We start from the raw sequence: 27,348 nt of genomic DNA, 5'->3' as shown, positions 1-27,348 counted from the left end.
TAAGAGTGGCGGAAAGCCAAATTTTATCACGAAGAGGATGTTATCACTCACTATAGGACGCGATTAATCATTAGAATAACCTTGTATACCATTAGTTTTGTCAACAAATAGGTGACAACTGAGTTGAGGTTAGGTGTGGTGTTTCCAGTTTTGTTGCGTTTTATCACTCTGCAGTGAAGCCTTGTCTTCAGTATGGCTTTCTCTAGCCTCCGGTATGGCTTCACATATTCGCGGCGAATTATATCGTATCATTCCGCCACTTCTAATTTTTTTTGGTAAAATTAGGCCATTTAAAAAAAATTGTAAAAATACACAAAATTTGATGAGCGGTGCTTGAGCAATTTAAGAACCAACCCAACCCAACCCAACCCAACCCAACCCAGCAGCTCAGCACCCAACAGCTCTCCGTTGGGTGTTGATGAACTCTTGGGTGTTAATGAACCTCCCAACGGGGAGCGTAAGCTCCCAAAACTGTTGTTTTGGTTTGGGTTGGGTTTGGGTTAGGTTGGGTTGCGTTGAACTGGGTTGCATTGAGCTGGGTTGCGTTGAGCTGGGTTGGGTTGGGTTGGATTGAGTTGGGTTGGGTTGGGTATATCTATGGTCTGTGCGCAGCGCCTTATGTTCCCCTTGCGGTAATAGAGAAACGGAACAAACTAAAACACTGCACACATACTCCCAGAGTCGACAACCCATTTGACAGATAGCGACTGTCATTTAATTTATGCAAAAAAAAACAGCAAAAAATTTAAATAAATCAGTTTACCTCTATTTGTGAGTACTTCACATTGTTTATAAAGAAACTATTTGCAAAATACACCTTCCGCCACTTTATTAATTTTTTCCAGATAAAATTAAGCTATTTAAAAAAGAAAACCGGTGAAAATACCCCAAATTTGACAAAAGCCGCTAAACTGCGGAATCATATTATTTTTAATTCGGACCAAAATCTAAAAATTACCAAAATAATAATACATTATGGGTGTCTTCGGTATGTTTGTTGCACGAAAATAATAGATTTAGTTACAAGAAAAGGTAAAAATAGTTTTTGTGAATTTATTTTATGCATAATACTTAACATTTCACGTAACTAAAAAATATAGAGTGAATTCGCCACTTTAGAGAAGGCACTCATGAGATGAGTCAGCCACACTGGGGACAAGGCTGAAGCTGCAGAATGATAAAACGCAGTAGACGACACTGGCAACACCACACCTAACCTCACCTTAGTTGTAACCTATTTGTTGTCAAAACTAATCGAATGCAGGGTTATTCTAATCACGTTATTCTATTCATGTCCCATAGTGAGTGATTTAGCGCATGATAACACCCGTTTCGTGATAAAATTTAGCTTTCCACCACTCTTAGTGAAAAATATATATCCAAATCCACCCATTTTGCAAAAAACCCGACCATTTTTCGTTACTTTTAACAAAAGCCGCTAAACTGCAGAATTACCAACACAAACTACTAACAACAACTTTAAAACAATTATTTTCAAAGTGATATAAAATTTTAGCTATTTTAAACATCTTACCGGCCAAAAACACAAAGCACTTCCATGAACAACAACAGTAACGGTCGCTAACAAGGGTTAACTGACAAATACGAGGTAATGCTTTCAAAACTGACGCGAATGTAAATACGAGGTTATGATTTTTGCGATTTGCCGCTAAAATTAAAAACTGATTAATATCTAACTTGGTCAACAGATGCCACCATCTATTCTACGCATAATGGTATATTAAAACTAATTTAGCCAAAAATGTTAACTACGAGGTTCTGCGTTTTGACCCTCGATAATAGTAGGAGATGCTTCGACCTTACAAGGGCTTTCGATACCCTACCTCTCGAAATTATTTAAAAATTAAACTATGGTATTCCAGTTATATCTCTGAGCGATCCAAATATAGTAAATATAATAGTTTCACAAGGCACAATACTAAGTCCGATTTTATTTGTTATGTAAGTCTATCTAAGTTGACTTTTCAGACTAAAAATATCCAGTCAAATAAAAAGTTTTTTAGATAATCTGATATTAGTTTTTGAGGGAAAATTTAGCAAGAGTACAAGATAGAGGTTTTAAAAAAATCAATTACGTATAGGTATACAATTTAATAAAATTATTGGTTATTGACTAAAGAAGAAATTGAAATGGTATGGTCAAATTATTTACCTTTCAAAGAAAATTCAACACTTAATTCACAAGTTTTGTACACTAAGAGATAATATACTAAATAACAAGTTATGCAAATTTGTGTACAATTCACATGTGGAATCTCTATTGTCTCATGGTGACTTAAAGTGGTGTTTAAACAATTAAAAGTAGAGCAGAATTGTGCTCTACTAATTTATTAAAATGATGATAACTCAGTTTCCCAGCTTGAAAAACTTAAAACACCCAGAAACCAAATATTTCTAATAGAAAAACTTAAGGTTAGTGAGTTTAAGAGACTAATTTATTCATTTTTGGAATTTATCGTAGGAAGTTACGTAGGTGCCTAACTTGTATAATAATTGGATGTAAAGTTTAAAGATTTTTTAAAAATATAGATCAAAATAATAAAATATTAGCAAGATAAGAAAAATATAACTGTACCTAACTGGCTATTCCAATCCACAAACTTGAACTACATTGAACCTTTTGCTTTTTTAATATTTTTCCTATTTGTTATTTTTGAGTAAACTTCTAATATTTAGATCACTTTCTTACAGATTTGAAATTAAAAGATGGTCAATAAGTTATCCTACTTTAGTAAAAAATAATATGTCTCGGAGAGTTTATAGCATAAGAGAATGCCTTATCATTATTCATCGAATTTATCTATATGCTTTATAGATTTCCTTAAATATTATCTATTCCCAAATGTTTTGCCAATAATTTTTACATAAGAAAATCTCATCCATTTTTCACAAAGAGACCGACGTATACAACAGACGAAAAACAATGAAAAACACAAAGTCACGGTCTCACAACATTTACTTAAAGCTCCACGTGTTTCGCTCTATTCAGAGCATCATCAGGCCTAAAACAATAATAATTAGTATTGAAAGAAAAAAAGAGGACATTAAAAAGACTAAAACCTTAAAAAGCCACTAACGTTGGCAAAACAGTAAATAAACATACATTTAAGGTTAGGATGACTATACAGTTATTTAGAACCAAAAAATAAAAAATAAAAAATTGTAAAATAATATCACACCTATTCGATCTTTCGATTCGATTTCGACCGGTTCGATTCCCAATAGGTGTGATATTATTTTACAATTTTTTATTTTTTATTTTTTGGTTCTAAATAACTGTATAGTCATCCTAACCTTAAATGTATGTTTATTTACTGTTTTGCCAACGTTAGTGGCTTTTTAAGGTTTTAGTCTTTTTAATGTCATTTTCATTGTTTTTCGTCAATAATTTTTACGATACAAATACGTTCCTCACTCCTGTTTTAATTATGACAGAATGACTGTTGACCAAAATTATACTGGTATCAGAAATAATAAAAAGCAATTAATTGCACCAATTTAAAAAAAACGCTCAATTAAAATTACATTACATTCGTACATCACAAAAAAATAAATTACATTGAAGGAGGCATGATAAAAACACTTACAAAAATTTATGGTTTGTTTCAAGCGCAGTAATAAGCAACTTTTTATTGATTTAGTTATTTTTCGGTTTTTAAATATACATAGTATTATTTATAAATTTTAAACATATTTTAATTAAAGACTTACGTAGTTGGTTCATCTAAGAATAAAATCGGTGGATCATCAATTAGTTCTAAGGCCATTGATAGTCTCTTCTTTTGTCCCCCGGAAAGACTTCCACACAGAGTATTTTTAGCATTTATTAGTCCTAGAGTATTTAGAATATCCCTAATCTGGAAAGAAAAATTAAAATTTTATTACCTAAGAGTAAATTTAACATAACTTACTTAAAAAACAAATTAGTGCTTAAGGATTTTGGTAAAATATTAATACTGCGTCTTTTTTTTTCTAATTATAGGATATTGCCTTGACGGTATTTAGGAGCCTTTTTCATTAAACCTTTATTACTGGAAGAAAAAATAAGCTTCATCTTTGTTTTTTGAGATACAGGATGAAAATTAAAATTCTTTTTTAAGATAAAAATGAAACAAATATAACCCAATAGATACAAAATTGTATAAGCTCAGAATTTCATAATTTATTAGAAGATTATAATTAATTTATAATAGATTTTTAACTCTGTTCAACTTTACTAGTTCAGAAAAGTGCAAATTGCGCATTTATGAAGTATTATACTATGCAATTTTTTCGCGAATATAGTGAAATCTTGGCTATTATACATGTATTAAGCACAGAAAATTTAGAAATAATGCAAGAAAGAAAGCTCACAAGCGGCTATGTGCAGCCCCCTTGTATCGAATCCAAAAATTCACGGTTGAGCAATGCGGGCCGTCGTATGTCAAAATCTTGATGGTTTAACAATTTCTTGACATAACTTGAAATTGCATCTGGAAGCCTTAAAATTGATTGACATAATCATTTGAATGTCGCCCCTCTGTACGACATCCAAATGATACTGTAAGTGTAGAGGCATTGGGTTACTGTGCACAGAGAGAGTGACTTGGTTCCTTGTTATAAGCCGAAGTTATAAGGATAGTTTATGTGTGGAACATCCCAAACTTAATTTTGAGAATTTTTTAGTAATAATCATGCCACACGGCTTAGAAGATTTGCTAAATGTTTTTTCACATGTGTTACTGTCCACACATGGTAGAAATTATCAAAGTTGTCTATTTTGGTTATATGTAATTTATAATGAGTACATTCTAATAGTCGGTATGGTAAATTTGTGGTAATTTTTTGTAATACTTCAAATTTCATTAATATTTAAATTTGATGTGCCAATTGTCACTCACCTGATGATGGGATGTTGTAGTCATTATATTTAATCATGTAAAATAGAAAAGTTGAAATATTTCTGGAAATCTAGTTTTATTTGAAGAATCCTGCAATATTAATTTATCTTTTGACTAGCTTAATGCCCGCGGTGTTGCTCGCGTGGAATTTGAAAATAAAAGAAAAGTTCTACTGAAGAACTTCTTTGTAAACAACATTTTTTGTTTTGCCTTTTTGTGCCATAATTATTAAGTTTTTTGGCGAATTTGTTCAAGAACAGGCTATAAAGAATTGTCTATGCGTAAAGCAATCGTTTCTCAAGTCTGGCCCTGCGACTTGTAATAAACAAACCAAAAAATTCTTCAAATTTTATTGATCATCAATATCATAACGTATTTACAACGCAAATTAAAAGAATGAAATTTTGGAAAAAAAATATTAGTGGTGTTTTTCTTCGTTTTTTAAAATAAGAAATTGTTTTTAAAATTATTTATTTTTAAAATAATTGTAGATTTTAACCCCGTTTACCTTAATACACCCCTGGCATAAACAAAATTTAAATCACAATTTTAATTTTGAATGCACTACTTAGGTATATCTAATAATATGTAAAAATATCGTTTTCAACGCTATAAGTTTAAAATAAAAGAATTTTCGTAGAAGAAGTTTTCACCCCTTCAGGGTGGCGGAATTGTCGAGAAACTGTTGTTTTCATTAAAATGAAATTAAATTGAAGTGTTTTGCAGTTTTTTTCGAAAAGCAATCAATTTAAGGATAAAAAAATATGTTAAAATCTTAAAGGGTGATTTTAACTTCTTTAGAAAGAAAAAATGGAAATTGAGTAAAAAAATAAAATAAGAATGAAGTATGTCACCGTTTTTTAAAAACGTACTTAGTTTTAAAGCTATGATACATAAGGGCTGATTTCAACCCTTTCCCGATAAAATTTCAAAAAATCCCTTCTTAGTGAACGCCTACATAACCATAGGAATGTTGTTTCCAAAGTTCATATTTCTAAGCTTTACCGTTTGGGCTGTACGTTGATTGAGGACAAGTCTTTTTATATATAAGATAATAAGTATTTGGATATTTTATGAGGTGTAAGAAAGTGAGCTTTCTAAGATCTCCTGCACAGAAGTTTGTTCTAAAAATATATACATATATAAGATACATATATAATACAAATATAAAACTTAGATTTTTAAATTATTATTAAATTATTAAGTCCCATTATTTAAACATTACTTTCGTGATGAGAAAATTTAGTTATTTTATTCCATTTGTTGGTATCCTATACAAATACAGAATTATAAAAGCAAATATGTCTGTATACTATTATAGTAACTACTTATTTTTAGAATAGTCCATGACTGTTTAGAGGCATTTGAAGGAGGTAAAAACATAATTTGCCTTTAACTCTAAGGGTGATTATGTAATTTAAAAAATCAATAAAATAAAACCATATGAAGAGTAAGTACACTGGTGGAAAAATGACTAGGGCCACTTTCTCATAAAATTTCGCTAATTGCATTGATTTGGGTTGGATCTTTTTTATTTATTTATTCTGCCTTAAAATAGAAAATCATTTGTAATTACACTAAAAAAGTCCTCACCAATACATTACCAACCTTAAATCTGGCAATATCTATTACCTACAATGAAATAACCTAAAATTTACTTTGTTTAAGAAAAATTAAAAAAACTATATATATCACACTATTTGTTCACAATATTATACTCTTCTTGCATTTTTGTAGTGACCAACAATCAGTTTCTTCTTGGTGGAAAATAAGTCATAAGTTCACCTTATAAAGTTTTATAATATTTTCTAAAAGATCCAACACTAAAACATATTATGTTATTTATCTATTAAAACTTAAATTTACAACATGAAAATGAAAAATTAGTTTGTCATACTTTTCCTCATTTTTACTAATAAAATAATTATTGAAAAAATTACTACAACTGGTAATCAATAAATTAATATATCTACTTAAAATTATAGGAATAATAACAAATATAGGAATAAAGTTTAGTATTGAGAAATGTACAAAAAAATAAATATAGAAAAAGCAGTTTGGAAAAATGAACTAAGAACTAAATTATATCAAAAATATATATTAGAAAATATTATAAGAGATAAAACTGACAAGTATCTAGGAATCCAATAAAGCACAAAAATTAACCATACAAACATGAAAATCAAAAATCATAAATCTTAATTTATCATGTTTTTAACTTAAAATTAACTTTAAGACAAAACTGAGCGAGAAAACCTTTTTAAAGCAGTAAACATCTTTGCTAGCCGTCTACTTACATTACTCGTTTGGAATAATCAAATGGCCAAAACTGATCTAATAAATATTCATCATGCTACAAATAATAAACATATAAAATATAGAAAACATCACCCAAATAACTTCAAAGAAAGACCGGAGAAAGAAGGAAAATTATTGACATCCATAGACTACAAAAAACTAGATTCGGATAGGAAATATTTAATTTATATGTTTTTAATAAATTATAAAATAGCATAGATTAGCAAATATTTTAAAAATTGTTGCAAAAAGGGAGTGCTGCTTCTAAAAACTTCTTTATTGACATATCTTATGATGATGACAAATATAGAAGTTGATACATATACCAAAAATTATAAATATTATCCCGTTTATAATGTTAGCAACAGAAATTAGATTTAAAATACTCATATATTCAACATCAAATTCAAAAACTGGTCATCTTAAAAATCTACAATATTATTAAAATATATTTGGGGCAATCGTTCGATTAAGCTTGACAATAGCTCGAGTTTTATTTTTGTGGCCAATCATCTGTTTAATCATCACAGAATTTCTATAATATGAGTATCTTTTAAATTAAGACTAGATAATAATGAATTAAAGGCATCAGATAAATTACCAAAAAGGCAATCACTACAATTTACTAACAAAAAGTTAAGCACATCTTCAAAATCTACGTTGACACATACATATGGTGCTTTTAGGGATGTCATTTAAATACTTAACCATAAAAGAAAAAACGATCGATCAAACAGAGCTGTATATCGTGATAAAATGGTAAGGTTACCCTTAAATTTAATATATTTATTATTTACATTATGTACAGTCAACAAAATTGAAAATGTCCCTCGCTCCGTGGCTCTTTACCCATTTACACGTAATTTAAGCACAATTTGGCTACACTGTATGAATGAAGAAAATATAGCGGCATTTTTCGAAAATAAGTAACAGGGCCTGATGCGGGGGCAGCTTATGCGATCGATCCCAGTATAACATTGTGTGTAAGGTACCATAGTAAATTTTAAGATCTATTTTTAAGGTGGGTTTTTCCATATTAATTGGCGGCACGGGGTAGCAGGTAAAATGTATAAGGTGGTAATTATAAATTAATTTGATGGTAAGCAGTATTGTACTGTCTTTTGTTTTATAAGTGCCTCGAGTCTATTTACGTGTTTAATTTTTTTTATTTTTTAAAGTGTTTTATGTAATATTTTTTCATAATACCAAGATTGCCTGGACAGAGGGAGAGTATCATGGAAATTCGTACTAGAATTATTGTTATGCATAAGATGGGTGCCACCTTACGAGAAATAGCAATTGCTACGGATCTTTCAGTAAGTTTTTTTTGTATGCATTTCGTTTAAATTTTTTGTTAGGTAAAATCTATTTAAACTAAACTATGAAATTTGTCAAAAATCTTCAAAAATTCTCTTTAACTTTCATTTAAAAAAAAAAGGTTTGTTTTTATACGGAACCAACTTTTTTTGATATCCCGAAATAAGCTAATAAATTTAATAGATCAAAAACGAAAATTATTATCTCATCGTCCTGGGAATCTATTCAAATAGGAGTGATTTCGAGGGTAATTTATAATTTTTTCATTAAATTTTTTATTTAGAAAAATAGCTGAAAATGACATATCTTAAGTTTAATTTATCGATAGATATGTAAAAAAGTTATAAAACTTACCTATATTTTTTAACAAAGAAAAATATACATGTTATTGGATCTATCAAAATAAAAAAATGTTTTATTTTTAAAGTAAAATCATTTTACATATGATTGATTGTTTTTTTGAGGTAGTATTTTTTAAATCCAAGCAACCCTTATACAGGGTGAGTTTTTTAAAGTGTTGCAACGCGATATCTTGAAAACATTCAAGTTTTTTCTAAATATTTAAAAAACGAAGGTATAGTTTTTTTTAGATAATAAATAAATTTAATGCAGTACCATACCCTAAAAAAAGTATTAATGGGTTTCAAGGTTTCTCAAAAACGGTAGTCGAATGTAGTATAGATTGGCGATATTTTGAATTTTAAATTTAATATCTGACTACTGCACCAGTTGAGGGTTAAGGGAAGTGGCCCTATTAAAAAATATTTATTAAAATAATATTTAGTCCAAAACGCACCATGAGCCAATCTACTACCTATTTACCGCATTATTTGTATCCATCTAGTATATTTTTATATCTGTATTATTATTGTATTTATTATTATAGCAAACATTTTAATCTGAAATATTTTCACTTTGAAAACTTTGTCAATATTTTCGCTTTATTTGCTTTTCACCATATATTAAAAAAAGTTGTCATAGAAATATATTTTGACGTAACGCTCTGAATGTTTTAAAAAAGCACCAATAAATAATATAAAATTATATTATTGTTAAGAGACGCTGTTATTGCTTTTTTAGTACCTACTTTATTAACTTATTCTTAATAATAAAATATTTACTGCTATTTTTTATCTATACCTATACATATAGGCCACCCCTTTGCTAAACTGTTGTCACTAACCTAATAGTATAATAGATATCTATTTAATTAATTAATACTAATTACTGCATTTGCTTTTAAACAGGTCAAACAAGTTAGACGCTGGATCCAACGTCAAGAAGCAGAAGGGCATGTAGAAACCAGACAACATCCTGGAAGGAAACCTGTATTGACCGAAAATATGAGAGAAGCTATTGTTACCCAAGTAAGAAATAACCCTTTCACAAATAGCCGGGTGGTCAAAGAAACCATGAACTTGGATGTTAGTATGCAAACAATTAGGAATACTCTTCGTTCAGCTGGAATAAATTGTAGACGACCAGCCAAAAAGGCCAAATTAACGGTCGACAACGCAGAGCGAAGGCTTAGGTTTGCTCAAGAAAATATTGACCGAGACTGGTCAAATGTGGTATTTACCGAAAAAACGTTTTCTTCGGACATAAGGTCCCATCAATTAGTGTGGAGACCTACAAGTACCAGATATGATTCCCATTATGTCCAAGAAACTGAAAAAAGCGGGAGAATAACATTGTCATTATCGGGTTGGATGACCCAAAATGGACCCGGAATGCTGGTAACCACGCCACCCCAAATGAATTCCGCGGACTACGTGGACATTTTGGAAAATTCTTTTCTGCCTTCATACAGAATAATATATCCGGCTGGACCAATATCCTTTATGCACGATAATTGTCCAATTCATACCTCCCGTATGGCGAGAACATGGTTTGAGGAACATCTGGAATTTAATTTAATTCCATGGCCATCCAGAAGCCCCGACTTAAACCCCATCGAAAATTTGTGGGCTGAAATGGTGAATTCTTGGGATACTTTTAATCAAAGCCAAATTAGATCGAAGGAAACGTTACTAGCCCACGCTCAAAGAGTTTGGGAATCTTTCAGAGGGAGACTCGATTTTAGTAATTACGCGGGATTAATGCGGAAAAGGCTGCAACAATGCATTGACGCAAATGGTTTTTATAACAAATATTAATTAAGAAGCCATACCAATACCAAATGCACCCTGTGATATTAAATAATTATTATTTAAAAAAAAAGGTATAAGTTTCGAAAAAAACACAATACGTAGGCTATTTAAAAGTTTAAATAAAAAAGTATTTTTATTGTAGATTTAAATTGTAATTATACTTACTAAAGCTTGTTAGGAGTAGTGTTGAATGTTATTAATTGTTATTAAGATGTTATACTTAAAGAACTGTAATTTGTCATTAAATAGGAAATAAAATTTTCGCTTTGAAACTGACCTTTGATCCATTACTTATACGTTTTATAAGGTTTAAAAAAAAAGTAAATAAAAAAAGATACGGGACTACTATAATTAAAGTTTAGTAATTAAAGTTAACTTCGCTTCAAAAAAAAATATAAAAAATTGGTTTTTTATTCAAGAAGAAATCACGAGAGTGCCTTATTTACAAACAGAAATATTACTCTATTCATCACTTCAGTAAAAAAGTGTGCTTTACTCATGAGAACCACATAGATTTTTTCTACCTCTTACCAAAATATAGACATAAACAATTTAAAATATGGATTTGCCGAACAACATTTTGGGTTAATCGAACAAGTGGGGACAATTTTGAACAGTTTTTGTAAAAACAATGTCCACTAAACTTGATAATGAGTAAAAAAAATTTCAATAACGCAAACTAACTTTCTTAATATGCAACTTTTACTATACGAGTATAGGCAATTTTTGGTATATCAACCAACTTCTTTTGACGAGTTCTACACCCTGTATTTTTATATAGGTATACTTATAAATAAAATGTGAGGGAAAAGAAACAAAAATCTGAATTTTTTTCCCATATTATGGTAGTACTTAGTACAAGTACTTAGTTTTACAGCGCTAGACAGGGTATTCCAAAATAAGTAGTTTTGGTAGTATCTCAGCTCGTATTACGTTATTAATGCTAGGAGGCGGTGCTAACCATAGCACGCTATTTTTTATGGAACCTTTAATGCTTTAAACAGGTTTGAGTTCACGTTTTTCATTTCCTAGACACAGGATGAAAGAAAAAAATCTCAACATATACCTATCGTTTCTGCTGTAGCACTTAAAGTTTCTATTATTATAATGTTTCCTTTTTTTATGATTACCTATATTTTGGTTTACACTTACTGGTTGCTGCCAGAATTAAAACTATTATTTTATCATAGAATTACATCTGTTTGTTTACTTATTTTTAAATACACACCATATATTTAAAAATAAAAAAAACAAATAGGTATTTTTTTAAATTATATTATTTTATACAATAACGCACACTTTAAAAGTAAAAAACAATTTAAAATTTGGATTGGTATTTTTAAAGTTGCATTTTATTTTTCAAATGTTGGGTGAGTAATATAAAGTAATACTTCAAAAAAAATTCAAAGAAAACATCGATTAGGATTTTTATGTAAAAAATCTATAAATAGCATAAAAGAGTAAAAACGATTTTTTTTTTATTTATTTTGACAACAAGCAGCATTTGACAACAAAAATATAGGTTGTGAAAGATCAAGCAAAAAAATAATAATTTGGAGTTAAGAAATATAGTGTCCCAATAAAAAAATAACTGAAGGTAATTTCTCAAAAGTGATGAACCAAACAGAATTTTGAAGAGCGCATTTAGCCAACGTATAAAACACTATAGCGCATTGTCCTAAAAACTTTACATAAGGAGGAAAAACAAACTGATTGATTTTTTTAATATCAGCTTGCACAGCCACAAAAATATTCGAAACGTCCCATTGCAAAAACCCCATCTACTGAAAAATGAGTTCCGTCACCCCTGCCTATTTATACACGACTAAACTCGATCGATACTCTACACCCTAGCGCCCGCCGTACGCTATCCCTTTCAGTCAAAAGCCATGTTGCCAAATTGTAAGGCAACGAAGTCCGAGAGCAGATGCGAGGGACATTTTCAAATTTGCCGACTGTACATCGCATCTATAATAAATCTTATTATAGAGGCAACGGGGAGATTTTTCTTTAACATTTTTTTGGTAAAAGGCATTCAGTGTAATGCTGCTTAGTGATTCTGAGCCAACCAGGTACCTTATTATTCTATTTAATTGTTCATAGCTTCTCATTACAAAAATTAAAAGAACCGTATATCAGTAAAGTAAACGTGCACACTCTTGAATTATACACTATCTAACCTACTGTCGAGCTCAATCTGTGACAATGTGTTACTTGTCAATGCAATAAGAGCATCCATAATTTAATGGCGAAGTCAGTGAAAAATTATAAACAATATCAACACCTTCAGGTTTTACTAACTAAAACTCAGGCAAAATGTATTGAGAACGATAGAAATACGATTGTAATATCACAAATATTTAAAATGACGGTTTTAGTCTTTTAAATAAATAGTAGAATTTTAAATAATTAGTAGAAGGTTGTTGTTTGTGTGTGTTTGTGGTGTTGTGTTGGCTGTGATTGTGAAATTTTGTAAATATCTTCTACGGAAAAAAAATCTAGCTAATTCAATTTTTATTTATAATTGCTCTATTTGATGGTTTGACTGTAATTTTGAATATTTAATAATATGTCTTATATAAGCTACCACTCCACTACTTGTACTCTGTCACAGCTGTCCAACTGATGGCCATTTATATTCAATTACCTATTCGCAATTGAACAGTTTAATTATATATCACTGCTATTACATCATAATCATTATCAAAAATAGTATTTCGAAAGTCATTTAGTGTGCAGTAAATGATCATATGTTTAAATGCTAATTAGCTTAAACTTAATAATTTTATAAATTGCGTAATATATCAGCAAAATATCCATAAAAGAAGATCATTTATAAAAATAGCTTAAAGCTGAAACAATATTATACACAAAATCCCCAATTTTATGAATTTTAACTACTTTGCTTTTGAAGTGCTTTCATTATGCGTATTTTTTTCTTTGGTGATTGATCCTTTTGTCAGTCTTATAGGCCTTCCGGGTAATAAAGTTTCACATTTTAATTTGGAGGTTAGTTCTTATAGATGGAGGTTGTATTTGTGTCTGTACTGGTTTTTTTGGATTTTTATTTTCTATATCCAGAGATTTAAAAACCTCAATATCTCTAGACACTTTTGATAATTCAATGATGGCCATAGAAGAAGCCCTATCGTTCAGGAACAGAATTATTTTATCGATTATTGGTCCTGGAAGTTTCCTTTCCATTTATTTTAATTCGAATCGCTTTAAAATACTTTAAAACATTCAAAACATGAATAAAACTAAAAAATAAAAAAAAAATATGAAAATAAGACAAAAATATTTAGCGCAAGTATAATTAATTTAAGCACAAAAATAGAAAAGAGTTTGGTGAACGCATTTTTAGTTTAATTTGGAAAAGAAACTTTGAAGTTTAAATACAAATATCAAAAATTTTGTATGTAGAAGTTCATTCTTCAAGTGGAGTGACTATAATATAGCGGGTTAGAAAGGCCGGAAAAACTTTCCTCTACAAATGAAAATGCTAATCTTTTGTCAAGAATTATGCATTTCGATGAGTTCACTCATCATCATCAGACTCTTACACTCCATAGCTGTGATGTTTACATGATGTGATGTATAAAATATTAAAAACCTTGTATTTCATAAACTGTACTAAAAATGCATTGTGAGCGGCCTGTGATTGTGATTAAATGTAATAAGTGTAATACGGATAATATTTTAATATATCTTTTTATTTAATTTTAGAATCCTAAAGCGCTAATTTGATTACCATTAAGTTTAAAACACTTTAATTTGATTGATTTATTTTTCGTGAGAAAACCTGGCGGCAGTATATTTACTCTTCACCTTGATATTTAGGAGTATGTAATTTAAATAATAATAATATTTTAAAATTACGTGCATGTTTCCGGTTTTAAACTTTTCTTACCAGACAGTCAATTTTTTCGCTTGAGAGTCCGGCAATTTTTAATTGGGTAGTGGAAGCCATAATTTCATATACAGTGAAATAAGAAAATAAATGGTCGTCTTGAAGAATGTAACAGGAGTCGTTTTTATATTGGTTCACGCCTATTTTTGATTTTCTGCCATTTTTGCATTTTATTACGCCCTGAACTCCTGATGTCCTAAAAAAAAAGAAATAATTTTATTATTTGGTTTATCATAGGAAAATATATAATACTAATATTAATTATATGAACTTAAACATTTGATTGCATTAATTACACAACTTAAAAATTCTTTACATATGCTTTTTTGTTATTATTTTTAGGAGAATATTGAAAAGAACGTATTTTGTTTTTTCTTAAATATGTTCTTTAATGCCAGCCAGGGATAGTCTTAGTGTAAGGTATAAGATACTTGAATCGCCTATTTGTAAAAGAATATAGTAACAAAAATGGGGTTTTCAGAAAATTGAAAAAACAATTAAAGCACGCAATTTACAAAATTATTATCAACATTACAATTATAGTTTTCCTTACATCTAGGTCCCTAAGCATACAGCCGTTTTTATGTATACGTTAATGCTCCAATGCATGATAAAACTTTTAAATCATGCTTCGTTAGCATTACAACGGTATTAATAGCTACGTCAAGCAAGTTATTTCTTGTTTAACCATAAGGGTATAAATTAGACTAATTTTAAATATGTAATGCCAATTCTTATGTTATTTGAATAAACAGTTCATTGAAAGCTTACGCCGCTTCACCAATAGGGTTTCTTAGGGCAACATTTGTTCTCGTACTGTAGAATCAAATGTTATTATTTCTTAAGCTATATGCATGTACATCATTTGAATACACTAGTTTGACTTTTTTAACTTCTTTATAATTTTAAACAATAGTTTTGCCCGTTCTAATTTAGGAATTTGTTCAATAGAATTAAATTTTAATAAGGTGTGTATATTATTTAAAGGCATAAGATAGTCTAGATTAAAAAAAGGTTTATTTAAAGAAAAAATTTAAAAGTTTAATAAAAAGGTTTTTTTTTAATATTTTATACGTAATATTACAAATTTGTGAAAATTTGTTTACAACAGGTTCTTCACCCTGGCATAAGATATCGCAAGGTTAAAAGGATATATTATATATTTCATAGTTAGCTGCTATACTTAGAAAATGTTTACATTTGTAAAAAGCTCCAGTAAAAGGTATTATTTTATATTTCATATGTTCAATATGCAGTTACTGCAATTAAGATTCTCGTCCAGTGTTAATCCTAAATATTATATTATGCTGATTTTTGCTAAATATATCCCATCTAGACTTATATTAATTTGATTTATTTTTTTATTTTTTTTGTTTAAAATGAATATCTTTAGTTTTATCCAAATTGATTTTAAGGTTATTCTGGAGACTATATTTAGCTTGATACCGCTGCCTAGTGGCCTCCATTTTTAATATTGGTCACTCTGAACATTTTCAGTGTTGCCAATAAAAAATATATTAAATAACGGTAATGAAGTTGACGACGTTGACGTTTGACATGTGGCCTGTCACGAACTAAATTTATTTTTTTATTGACATTGTTTTTAAACCATCATTGGGATTCTAAAATCACTATACTCGACACGATCACTCGATATGACTGATGCTAAATAAAATTTTCAATTGTAAGTATAGCGGATTCTCTAGTTTTTGGCGATTTGTAAACGACACGCTTGGGTATATCGTCTGATCAGGCGATATAGCTTCCTCCTTATTTAAGACGTGGATAATGTAATAGCATATTTATTTAAACGTATGTGGTTTACTGTTCCTTAAAACCGAATTATTGTGAATTATCTGTCTGTGTTGTTTATCATAGAATAATATATAGAGTTGTTTATTTTTACTATATAAACCCTTGCTAATTACAAACCCTCATAAAGTCATCCATATTTCGATTTTTTTAGATGGTTGTACCTATTAATGTGGAAACACTATACAGGAAAGTAAAATTGGTAAACTAAAAATAGAAAGAAAATAAAAGCGCTTTTAATTAAATTTGTTAAGTAAACACAAGCAAAAATTTAAATGAAGATCTTATCATTTTTATGGTATTCGGATTTAAGTTTTCGGAATAATATAGCAAATATTGTAAAGTGCATGCATCTATTCCAAGTTAATTGAAACTTTGTCTCAATTTAGGTGAGGATTACTTTCTTTCATAAATTTTAACGAAATTCTTAAAGAAGTACAAGAAAAATCTCAGATCTAAGGCTACTATCTTAAATTCCTAACTAAATGTAACTTTCTATTTTGTTTTTGTAAACATAACCTCCCAAAAACTTAAATTATTTTGTTTGCCACAACACAACTTTGCATTGTGGTGGCATTTACGTTTCATTGAATTTGCAGGCCAGGTATATTTAGTATAAGAGTATATGTGAACCTAATTAGCAATTTGCTATAGGCATAATCAAAATTTGTATTCCTGGTAATAATTCGGGTAATTGATTAAATTTTTAGCAAAAAGAACTTCTTTGTAGGCCATCAATATATTTCAAAGCTTTAACAGTTCCTTTTTATTCATGATTGTAACGAAACTCCATAAACGTTGAAGCTGCGATGCACTGCTTTCCAAGGAAAAGCATGTTCTTTTATAGTACTTTGACCGACAGTTTTAAAAATTTAAACCATCATTAGTAATCACCATTTTTACAGTAAATTTTTTAAATAAAGAGAGTTGGCATAAATAGAAAATATCTTGCACGGGAATAGACGACATTGAAATATGCATATAATTCAAAGAGTCAATAGAAGTTACAGACGTTGTACTACCTTAGAACTGAAGCCTACCATGTAAGCCCTAAAATGCTTTCTTATAAATCTTACGTCTCTATGCGTTAATCAAAACAAAATATTCTAAAGATTGTGTTGATTGTTCTTTCCGTAGTCGTCTTTTCTTGATACCTTTTGATTCTATTTATTCTTATAGATAAATATCTTATTCGTTTATGGTTATAAAAAAACGAAATATCTTCATTATAGAAATCTGTTCTGTTGTACTCAGCATTCCAAAACATTTTAGCTTGCACCTGCAACAAATCACTGGCATAAAAACTATGTTGTCTCGGTAATTCTTATACGGTTGTATTCAGCCGATTTTTTAACTACCTTTTTCTCTCTTATACTGTATTCTCGGTATCACTCATATTGCTTAAGCTGAAAATTATGGACACTAACGTTGTGTTAATAAAAACTTATCTCATTCTTTTAACTTTAGAAAGGCCAACTTCCATCTCCTTTATGACTCGATCCTTGAAGCTGACTGGTCTACTGTGTATTTACCCTCTAACGTTAATGATGCATGTGAAGCCCTATATGATATATTGAATGGCATTGTCGCACACATTCCTCTTAAGCAGCAACGTAAATGAAGATTTCCAGATTATTATTCTCGAGAATTGATTAAGAACATTTATAGGAAAGAAAAGGCTTTCAAGGACTTTAAAATTTACAATTCTCCATTCTTTCAAAATAAATTCCATTCTCTTAGCCGCCTTATCAAACTACAAATACGCAAGAAATATAAGTTGTATATATCAAACACCGAAAGGAATATTTCTTTGAACCCATCTAGCTATTGGAATTTTATTGGTTCTAAGAAGGCTGGCACCAAGGACGTGGTAATTAAAGACCCACAAGATATAGTTGATGCTTTTGCACTGTTCTTTGGTGAGGCATTTATGCAATCCAATTTCATTAACCATTCGTCGACGTCTGGTAATGTGCCCCACTTTGACATTTCCAACGTTGATGCTTCCCAGATTATTTTGGCTAGTAAAAAACTCAAAAATAAGTTAACATCTGGTGTAGACGGTGTACCTAGTTTCTTGGATAAAGATCGCTTTGGTGCCCTAGCTGATCCGCTGACCTATATTTTCAACTTAATACGGTCAACAGAACAGATTCCTGAAATTTGGAAGACTGCTAAAATAATACCTATTTTAAAAGCTGGGGACTCTGGTCAAATCGTGAACTACAGGCCAATCTCATTACTCTGTAACTTCTCAAACATTTTCGAAATTATCCCGAATCGGTCGCTATTTAGTCACGCAAAAGAACTCATCTCTGTAGACCAGCATGGATTTTTTAGCAGGCGATCTTGTGTTACTAACATATCCTGTGTACTAGCCACATCTGTGAATCACTTGATGTTAATACTCAAGTCGATGTTATTTATACCGACTTTCAAAAAGCCTTTGATCGGATAGATTCACTATATTTTGCTACATAAATTAACTCGGTTAGGTTAAGTATGGTTTTTCAGGGAGATTATTTAATTTGTTTCATTTCTACTTGATTGGTAGATCTCAATATGTCGAATATGAGGGCTTTAAATCGAAACTTTTTAACGTAACGTCGGGTGTGCCACAGGGCTCGAACCTGGGTTCGCTCCTGTTTAGTTTTTTTATAAATGACTTGATTGAGTCACTCACTTGTCATAGGCTGGCTTTTGCCGATGATTTAAAACTTTATTTAAATATATATGGTTTGGAGGATTGTGTTCTTCTTCAGAACTGCCTAAATACATTGGAGGTATGGTGCGCTGTTAACAGGGTAGGCTTGAATGCCACTAAATGTAGTGTGGTCAGTTACTCTAGATCAAAAACACTCTTAAGTTTTGATTACTTTATTAATGATACTATTTTGAGTAGATTAGAGCAAATTACTGATCTTGGTTTCACCTTTGACTCTGAATTTACATTCGTTCCACACTTCAACAACATAGTCAAGTCAGCCCTGAGAAAGCTTCGGTTCATAATTGGAAGTTCTCAGAGTTACTTTGGAATCTACATTAAGACTGCTTTTCTGTTGCTTTGTGAGATCAAAACTGGAGTTCGGCTGCATTATATGGAACCCGCTCTATCAGAATCATGTTGGTCTCCTTGAATCTGTTCAGCGTAGATTTGCTACCAAGTTTTTGGCCTTCAGGCAGGATGGCATACATCCAGTTAGAGGGTTTGATCATCGGCAACTATTGGAACGCTTCAATCTACATCCATTACATCTCAAAAGAACGATCTTCTCTGAAAGAATGATCTTAAAATTCCTGCATGGGTTACTGAATAGATTCATTGATAGTCCTGTACTTCTTTCTGGTGTACATTTTATGGTGCCTAGGCTTAATGCTAGACGTATCCTGACATTCTTTCTGCCAAGGCCTCATACTAACATCCTGTTGAAATCGCCACTATATACAATATGCGCTATATTTAATCGGATCTGTCACATGTGTGATATAAATTTCTCTCCGGTTCATGTGATTGTCGATATCTTGGTGGATCATTACTCTTGGGATTAAGACCCATGTGTTTAAGTTAGTAGGTATATTGCAGTTAATTTAATTTAATTTAATTTAATTTTATTGAATATGTGATTATCTTGTTAAACTTTTATAATTGGGTTTTTATATCATATTAATAGTTATTTGTTCTAATTTTTTGGATAACTTTTGAGATTGTGACTTGTCTTTTTATTCTTTTAGGTTTGTTTTGTGTTTTTTTTCCTTGAAACTATATTTTTTGTTTTGCAACTATTTCCTGTTATTGGGCAAGTTGCCTGTTGGAAATAAAGGCTTATTATTATTATTAATATTATTATTAATATTATTATTATTATTATATTGTTTAGAATATTTCGCTAAAGAACAAACACAAAGACCAAATTATTAACTCTTAACACGTTAAAGTACGACGTAATGGCGACGTACATGTGTAAATTTATGAAATGATTTAAGTCACTTATCAAGTTTATGCGAACACCTTCAAGTGGTTTGGAAATCGGTTTAAGATAACTTGCGTGTATAAACACCAGTAAAATCAACTTGATTAAGTAGATAATCCTATCTTAAACCGTTTTAAACTACCGTGTACAGACACGTGTATACAACATCTGTCACCACTCAATCGATTTAAATGCCAGTGCTACCAACTCAAATGTACAAATACTTTTAAAAAGTAAATAAGCAGTTATTTTAAGGCTAGATCTTAATTTTTTACCAAATGATTTTGTTATCAATTGTTTGAGGAACCTAGAAAAGTCCATATACAGGATGTTACAGATTATATTTACGGAATATTTTTTTTACAGAAAAAAGTGGCCTACATATTGTTATTTTTAAATATTTAGTCTGCGTTCCTGTAAAAATGCCACTAAATAATCTTTAAAAAAATATCCCGCATTAAAGAATGACTGTCGATAGTCAGAGGGTGTACGCAAAACTTATCATATCTAGGAAGCATAAAGCATATCTAGGAAGTTAATAAAGTTATGATAAAGAAACAAGTTTTTTCTTAAAATTTTAACATCCTGTAGCTCAAAGATTAAGGAGTGTAGGACATAGCTTTATTTCAACTTTTCTTCTTAAAATCATCTAAGGATTAACTCCTTTAAGGATCAGCATCTTATTCTGTAACACCGTACATACTCGAAAAGTTATTTCTTAAGTTTATTCTTGGCTTTAAAAATATTCCATAAAAAATTTTATTAAATTCTATCTGCATAGGCTCGGCTTACCATATATGTGCGACTAGAACAGTATTCTGTGATAACGATTTGCATTCATGTAACTAGAAGGAAAATTGTGGAAGAAAAAACTAACGTTACTAAAAACGAATTAAGAAAGACCATGCTATTATACACCTTCTTTTTATTACACAAGATTTTTACTAAAACATCAAATTTTTTATTTATAGAAAAAAATAAAGGTAGTATATTATAGTATATATATCATATTCGTTTATCTTGATGCAGGCTCATTTGCAAAAATTATCCAAAATTTTGACCTTTGAATGATTTTGAATGTAAAGCTGAAGAATATTGTATCTGAGAGGTCATATGAAAGATAATATTTTTGACCATGATATTTTCAGAAAAATGTACTCTACTTATTACATCAGTTGATAAAATTATTTAAGGTTAAAATTCACGCTTTTACACCATGCACTTTTTATAAACATTTATGGACTCAACTTTTATATCACAAAAGTATTTCCAAATAGACAACTTTTATTACATACTTAGTGTCGCAAAACTAGTACCCGGCTTATGGAATACTTTTATTATTTAAGACAAATAAGCATCGCGCATGGCATGGTGTGTATCTGATGTATATATCTTATAAAAGGTTTTCATAAGATATATACATCAGATACACACCATGTTTTTATAGTACAAATACCGCAAAAACCTTTTTTGAACTTTTTCCAACATTTGTTCGTAAACCGAATAGAATGGACACCAAACAATCGAGGCATATTCCAATATGGTGCGAACATAGACATTATAGAGAGAAGTAATGTCTTTAAATTAGTAAAGTTACAGGCATTACGAATTAAAATTCTAAAATTCTAAAATCTTAAATGCCTTATTAACAACTGTGTTAATATGAGCATCGAAATGCAACTTATTGTAGAAAACTACTCCCAAGTCTTTTATTTCTGTTTTACATTTTAAGACATTAGTACCCATTTTATAATTGTAATTAATTGGTACTTTTTTTCTAGTAAAATTTACTGTAATACACTTTTCAACATTAAAAGATAATTTGTTTTGTTTTGCCCAAAGTATTACTCTATTCAGGTCATGCTGAAGGAGTTCGCAGTCCTTAACACTAGTAACTGCTCTATAAAATTTAAAATCATCGGCAAATATTTCATCATCACAATATTTTAAGCATAATGGTAGATCATTGATAAGACATAAGAAAAGCAATGGCCCCAGGTTAGACCCCTGAGGCACCTCTGACAAAGCGACAAAACTTCGAGATGTACACCCTCTATAGACTACATACTGTATCCTTAATTGCAAGAATGAAGCAAGCAACTGCAGAAGATTGTGCGATAAGCCAAACCAATCTAGCTTTTTTAACAAAATGTCGTGGTTGACTCTATCGAACGCTTTAAAAAAATTGGTATATATAACATCTACCTGTCCGTTAGAGTCAACCACGCCATTCAGCTTCTGCAAAAATGTGGTTAAATTTGTGACTGTTGACCTCTTATTAATAAAACCGTGCTGTTTTTCAGTGATAACACCCATTATATGATTATAAATTTTGTTATATAATATTGATTCGAAAATTTTGCTTGGACAACAAATTAATGCTACAGGTCTATAATTTTAAATATCAGCCTTGTCACCACTTTTAAATATAGGAGCTATTTTTGAGGTTTTCCATAAATCTGGATAAATTTTTTTTCCAATATTAGGTTAAATATTATTAATAAGGGCTCAATTAGAAAATCAATACATGCTTTAAAGATATAGGGTGGTATCTTATCTGGCCCAACCGATTTTTTAGGTTTTAATTTTGTTACGGCGACCCTAATATCTTCTACAATAATACCCTTTACAAACAAAGTCGCATTTGTCAGACGAACCGCCGAATTAAAATCCAGCGTCTAGCCAGAGAAATCTGATTGAACAATACTAGAAAAATGCGTGGCAAAAGCGTCAGCGATATCCCTGCTCTCGATTATTTCCTGGTCTCTGTATAACATTGGTGTATTGGATGAATAAGTACCTGACTTTGTTGAACTTGTGTACCTCCAGAAGTTACTAGGGTCGTTAGCTATTTTTGTTTCTACCACCTCTATGTATTTTTTATATATAATTCTAATGTCACTTATTACTTTACTTCTGATATAAATAAAATTTGCTCTATATGCGAAATTATTTCTTTGGTAAACCACGGTAGGTAATCCTTTTTACATTCACGTGCCATTGGTATACATTTATTCAAAATATCATATATTTTTTTGTAAAAAATATTTGTTACATGGTTTACATTTTTAAACAATCTGTAAAGTTTTAAAAAGTCTGCCTTTTTATAGTTATATTTGGCTATTAAATATTTTTTTGTTAGAAGTTTTGCTAAATTCAAGTTAGCAAAACAAAGTGGGATGATCCGAATATTCCCTTATAAACGAAGAGTCGTTTCTATTTAAAGTTAAAGAAAAATTGCTTAAAACAAGATCAAGAACCCTATTTCTGTCGTTAATAATTCTATTATGTTGTCGCAAGTCTAACAGGTTTATCATTTGTAAATATCTACTTTCTATGTTATTAAAAATATTCCTATTTTCTACATCTACTAAAATGAGAATTTTATTATGTTGGCCTTGTAGCTACCTTTCTGCAGTATCAAAAAATTCACTATAAGTGTCATATGACATCCTTAGAGGCATATAACTACTACATAAATACAAGTTTTGAGAAGAAAAACATAATTTAATCCAGATATCCGCTATGCTACTATTATTGCACGATATGGGTAACAGTTGAGAAACCAGAGCTATGAGTAGTATTCCTGCTTGCTGCGGTCCTGTGTCTTCTCGACATCCTTGAAATCGAATGAAACTTTTTTTTCTTTCAAATTCAAAAAGGCAAAAGAGAATCAACTGCTGATCTTAATGAATACGAGGCATCACATCAAAATAAGTCTAACTTTTTTGCAAAAAGTCAAAATGTCATGGATGTAAGTCTCACGAAAAAGAAATATACAGCGATGTAGATTCATTTATTCAGATAACAATTGATTTATTAAGGCATGAGAAGTTTTATACTGGCAGTAAAGTTCTTGATGTAAGAGACTCTGTTATCGACTGTTGGTATTTTGGTCGTGGGCTGCCAAGTGATTTGGTATGTGAAAAGTGCACTTTTCGATTGAAATCGGGGTTTAACTTGAAAAAGCTATTATTTCATTAATGGAAGTTAATTAAAAGGGAACTAGTATTTAACGAGCATTCACTAGTATAAAATCATGGAATTTAGAATTTTTTTAGAAAATTACATTTTTTACCTCACAGAGCCATTTTAAGAGATTCAGTCACCACAAAAGGCCAGACGCGAGTGCTAAGATAAGTATCAGTGTTTCTTTTAACGACATAATTCTAGTAGGTCCTACAATTCAGTTGGATCTTATTTCTCTTTTTCAATACTATCCTTCTATCTCTATCCCTCTACTAATTTTCTAGCACGAAAATCAAAAGAAAAATAAAGGTCTTCTAAACCGTAACTTATGGAACTGCTAGTGCTTCTTTTTACGCTACACACTGCTTGAAGGAGTTATATTTAGACATGTTAATAATAATAATTCACAGAACTGCGGCGTTAATAAAATATAATCTTTATGGATGGCTTTCTAGCAACTGTAGATACAGAATCCGAAACTCTTAAAATATATCCAGATGTGACAGATATTCTATTCAACACTAAAATTTCAAGTTAGGAAATGATCATCAAATCAAAATTTAATTCTAGATCTCATTTTTAAAAATAGCGGCCGTCAAGATAAATTAGTTTTAAATGGCGATCAAAAGGAATTAAAAACTCTGGGAATACTATGGGATCCAAATAAGGATGTTTTATAATACAAACTGTCCGTGAATATTAACAAAAGAAATTCCAAACGAACAGTCTTGTCAATGATCTCATAATTTTTCGATCCGCTCGGCCTGATTGGCCCAGCTATTATTACTCCAAAATTGCTTATGCAAGAGCTATAGGAACTATAAATAGATTGAGATCAAGAAATGTCTTTAAATGTACAACATCGTTTTTGAGGATTCATGGAAGAAATTAAATGTTCAGAGAAAATTAAAATAAATTAAAATTTTTTGTTGTCTGAATTTCATAGGACCATTTGGATTTTGTAATTATTTAGGATTTCTTAATAGCCGAAAAGTCCTACGAAAAAATAATTAAAAAATAATTAAGTTAGCAATTAGAGCTGTTATTTACTTATCTTTTAGCTGAGTTTGTTTACCAAGGTAAAGAAATTTTTGATATTTATATTCCTAAAACTACTTATTTCACGGATTCTGCTTATAGCCATGGTTGAAGCTCGAACCGTCTAAACTAAAAACGTTTGTAGCAAACAGAATAGCAGCAATTATGGAAATATCTGATCTAAAAATTGGAAACATGTAAGAAGTGACGAAAATACAGCTGATATTATATCGCGAGGATTGGGACCCCGAAATTTATCAAAAAGTTACATTTGATTTAATAGACCGGAGTTGTTACATAATAATACGCAGATATCGGCAATCCCAAAAATAAATATTTACTTGATTTCGATTCTCTATTTGAAACAAAATTAAACTTAATTTACGATGCGATAACATTAAAATTTACAAGCATTTTTTCAAATAAAAATAAAAAAGTAGAAGGAGATTGTCAAATCCTTGAACGATACTCTAGTATTTCTCTTTCAAATTACATAATGTGACAAGCTACAAGTTATATATGATGATGAACATATATTTGTCGTTTTAAGAATCGAACTAGGAATAAAATTAAAGTTACTGCTAATAGCTTAATAAAAAAGGAGTTAAATTAGCCATTGTTTCATTTAATTCATTTGGCACAGCATGAAGTATTTAAGAAAGAAATTAAGGATCTAAAAGTCAAGGTCTCTTAGTCGCGACAGCGACATTTAAAGTTTAAATCCTTTTTGGGATTTAGATACAATTTTAAGAATACTTTACATCAAATAATGTTACCCTATAAACAGATTAACTGATTTAATTGTTTTTAACGCTCATTTAGAATATTTTTATGTGGGCACCCAACACTTATACGTCCTAAATTTTGGCCTATTAAATAAAAAGACGCAATAAAAAGAGTAAACAATTCTTGTATATTATATTTCCGTGTTAATTCGAATCAAAGGCATTTTTAATGGGTTCATTACCAGGTTCACGGGTAACTCTAAGTCTTCCTTTTACCTTCTTCTGACGTGGACTACGCAGGTTCAATTTATGTTAAAGAAGGTAAATTTACGTCTAAGTTAAGTTATTAACGTATGTCTTATGTATATTTGTGTGTTTTGTCATGCATGCTGTTCGTATTGAGATAATTCTAGATTTAACCATGGAGGAAAGCTAATATATATTATAAATGACATCCAATCTTAGTAAAAAAAGCCTGTTTCGCGATTTTCAATAACCGATATGCTTCAGCTACTGACAAAAGAAGCCCTGAGTGAAAACCGTCAGCCTTAAGTTAATTAATAAAGAAACAAAAAAATCATCAAACTAAATAAATTATTACAGCAACAGATTGGCACGAGTGTGCGCTTAAAGTCAATATCAGTAATACATAATTTTCCCATAATAATTATTTAAAAGAAAATAAAGGGCAGCAAAGGAAACAGTTTCTAATAATATTGACTTATTGTACGTATTTTTAATAACAAAGCGAATGCGTACATTTATATTGGTAAAAATAAAGAGAAGAGAAACCAAGGACTAATGACTATATCTGAGCCTGCAGGAGTATTAATTTCACATACCTTTTAAAACTATTTAATGTAAAATATTTTATTATATTTGAAAGGTCAATCCAGATCTTAGACGCCCTGTATGTAAATGATTTTTGAAAGTTTGTCGTATGAGCAATGTGTAGTAGCCGCATTGCCAGTCATGCAAATACTCCGGTCTCTCAATTTTGATTATCTCATAGACAAGGCAGTTTTTCATTATCTATTGCTAAAATTTTGTTATTATTTAGATGTGGAGTTATACGATGTCTATTGGGAATGTTAAAAAAAATCTCAATCATATGTTTTGTATATACATATTTTAGGCGATAGTAAGCTGCTCTAGTTAGCTTTCTAAGATAATTTGTTGTTGATTTATGTTTCGAACTTTGTTCTTTCTTCAATAATTATGTTCAGGTTTTTTGCTTATGATTTGAAAGAAATGGGT

The 27,348-nt window shown here is 30.2% G+C and overlaps 1 protein-coding gene across 1 annotated transcript in view; it reads right to left on the bottom strand.

The window, feature by feature from the left end:
* The window catches only part of LOC126738321 (ATP-binding cassette sub-family G member 1), a 103,314-nt gene that overhangs the window by 23,712 nt on the left and 52,254 nt on the right, over positions 1 to 27,348 (bottom strand). Inside the window, exons 3-4 of the mRNA XM_050443590.1 lie at positions 14,577 to 14,772; positions 3,733 to 3,878 (exon numbers count right to left, since the gene is read on the bottom strand). Of these exons, the coding sequence (XP_050299547.1) occupies positions 3,733 to 3,878; positions 14,577 to 14,772 (342 nt within the window). The remainder of the gene's footprint in view (positions 1 to 3,732; positions 3,879 to 14,576; positions 14,773 to 27,348) is intronic.

Source organism: Anthonomus grandis, chromosome 7, assembly GCF_022605725.1.
Source record: "Anthonomus grandis grandis chromosome 7, icAntGran1.3, whole genome shotgun sequence".
Taxonomy (NCBI): Eukaryota; Metazoa; Arthropoda; class Insecta; order Coleoptera; family Curculionidae; genus Anthonomus; species Anthonomus grandis.
Note: the sequence above shows the minus strand (reverse complement) of the source record. Positions and strands in the feature narration are given on the sequence as shown.